This window comes from Haliaeetus leucocephalus, unplaced genomic scaffold (assembly GCF_000737465.1).
Source record: "Haliaeetus leucocephalus isolate CR32 unplaced genomic scaffold, Haliaeetus_leucocephalus-4.0 Scaffold678, whole genome shotgun sequence".
Classification (NCBI taxonomy): domain Eukaryota; kingdom Metazoa; phylum Chordata; class Aves; order Accipitriformes; family Accipitridae; genus Haliaeetus; species Haliaeetus leucocephalus.
Window position 1 is genome coordinate 3042306 of NW_010973114.1, and position 461 is coordinate 3042766.

Below are 461 nucleotides of genomic sequence, written 5' to 3' on the forward strand. Positions count from 1 at the left end.
GCGGCCCCGCCGCCCGCCTCAGCCTCCGGCGCCTCGCCTCGCCCCTCCGCAGCGGGTTCGGCCTCCTCCAGCCGCTCCCCGCCCGGGCCTAGCGGTTCCTGCGGGCCGGGCCGCGGCACCACGGGCAGCGTGACCAACAGCTGCCGCTGGGCCTTGTTGAAGGCGGCCCGCCCGCGGTTCTCGTCCACGTCGTAGGGGAGGCGGAGGCGCAGGCGGTAGGCGGGACGCTGCGAGTCGAGGCGCAGCTCCCGGCCGCGGATCTCCAGCGCGGCTTGGGCAGCGGAGCTCAGCAGCGGCAGCTCCACCGTCACCACCAGCTCCCGCGGCACCGGGCTAGGCGCCGAATCGCGGCAGCACCGGTAGTCTTGCAGGTCCACGTAGGAGCGGTGGCGGATGCTCCAGCGCGGCGTGGTGGGGCCGGGGGGCCGGGCCGACGAGGCGGGGGGAGCGGCGGGCGGCGG

The 461-nt window shown here is 77.9% G+C and overlaps 1 protein-coding gene across 1 annotated transcript in view; it reads right to left on the reverse strand.

Moving 5' to 3' along the window:
• Positions 1-461, reverse strand: part of DNAAF2 (dynein, axonemal, assembly factor 2) — a 14468-nt gene that overhangs the window by 13321 nt on the left and 686 nt on the right. The window contains exon 2 of the mRNA XM_010579854.1: positions 43-443. Coding sequence (XP_010578156.1) covers positions 43-443 — 401 coding nt within the window. The remainder of the gene's footprint in view (positions 1-42; positions 444-461) is intronic.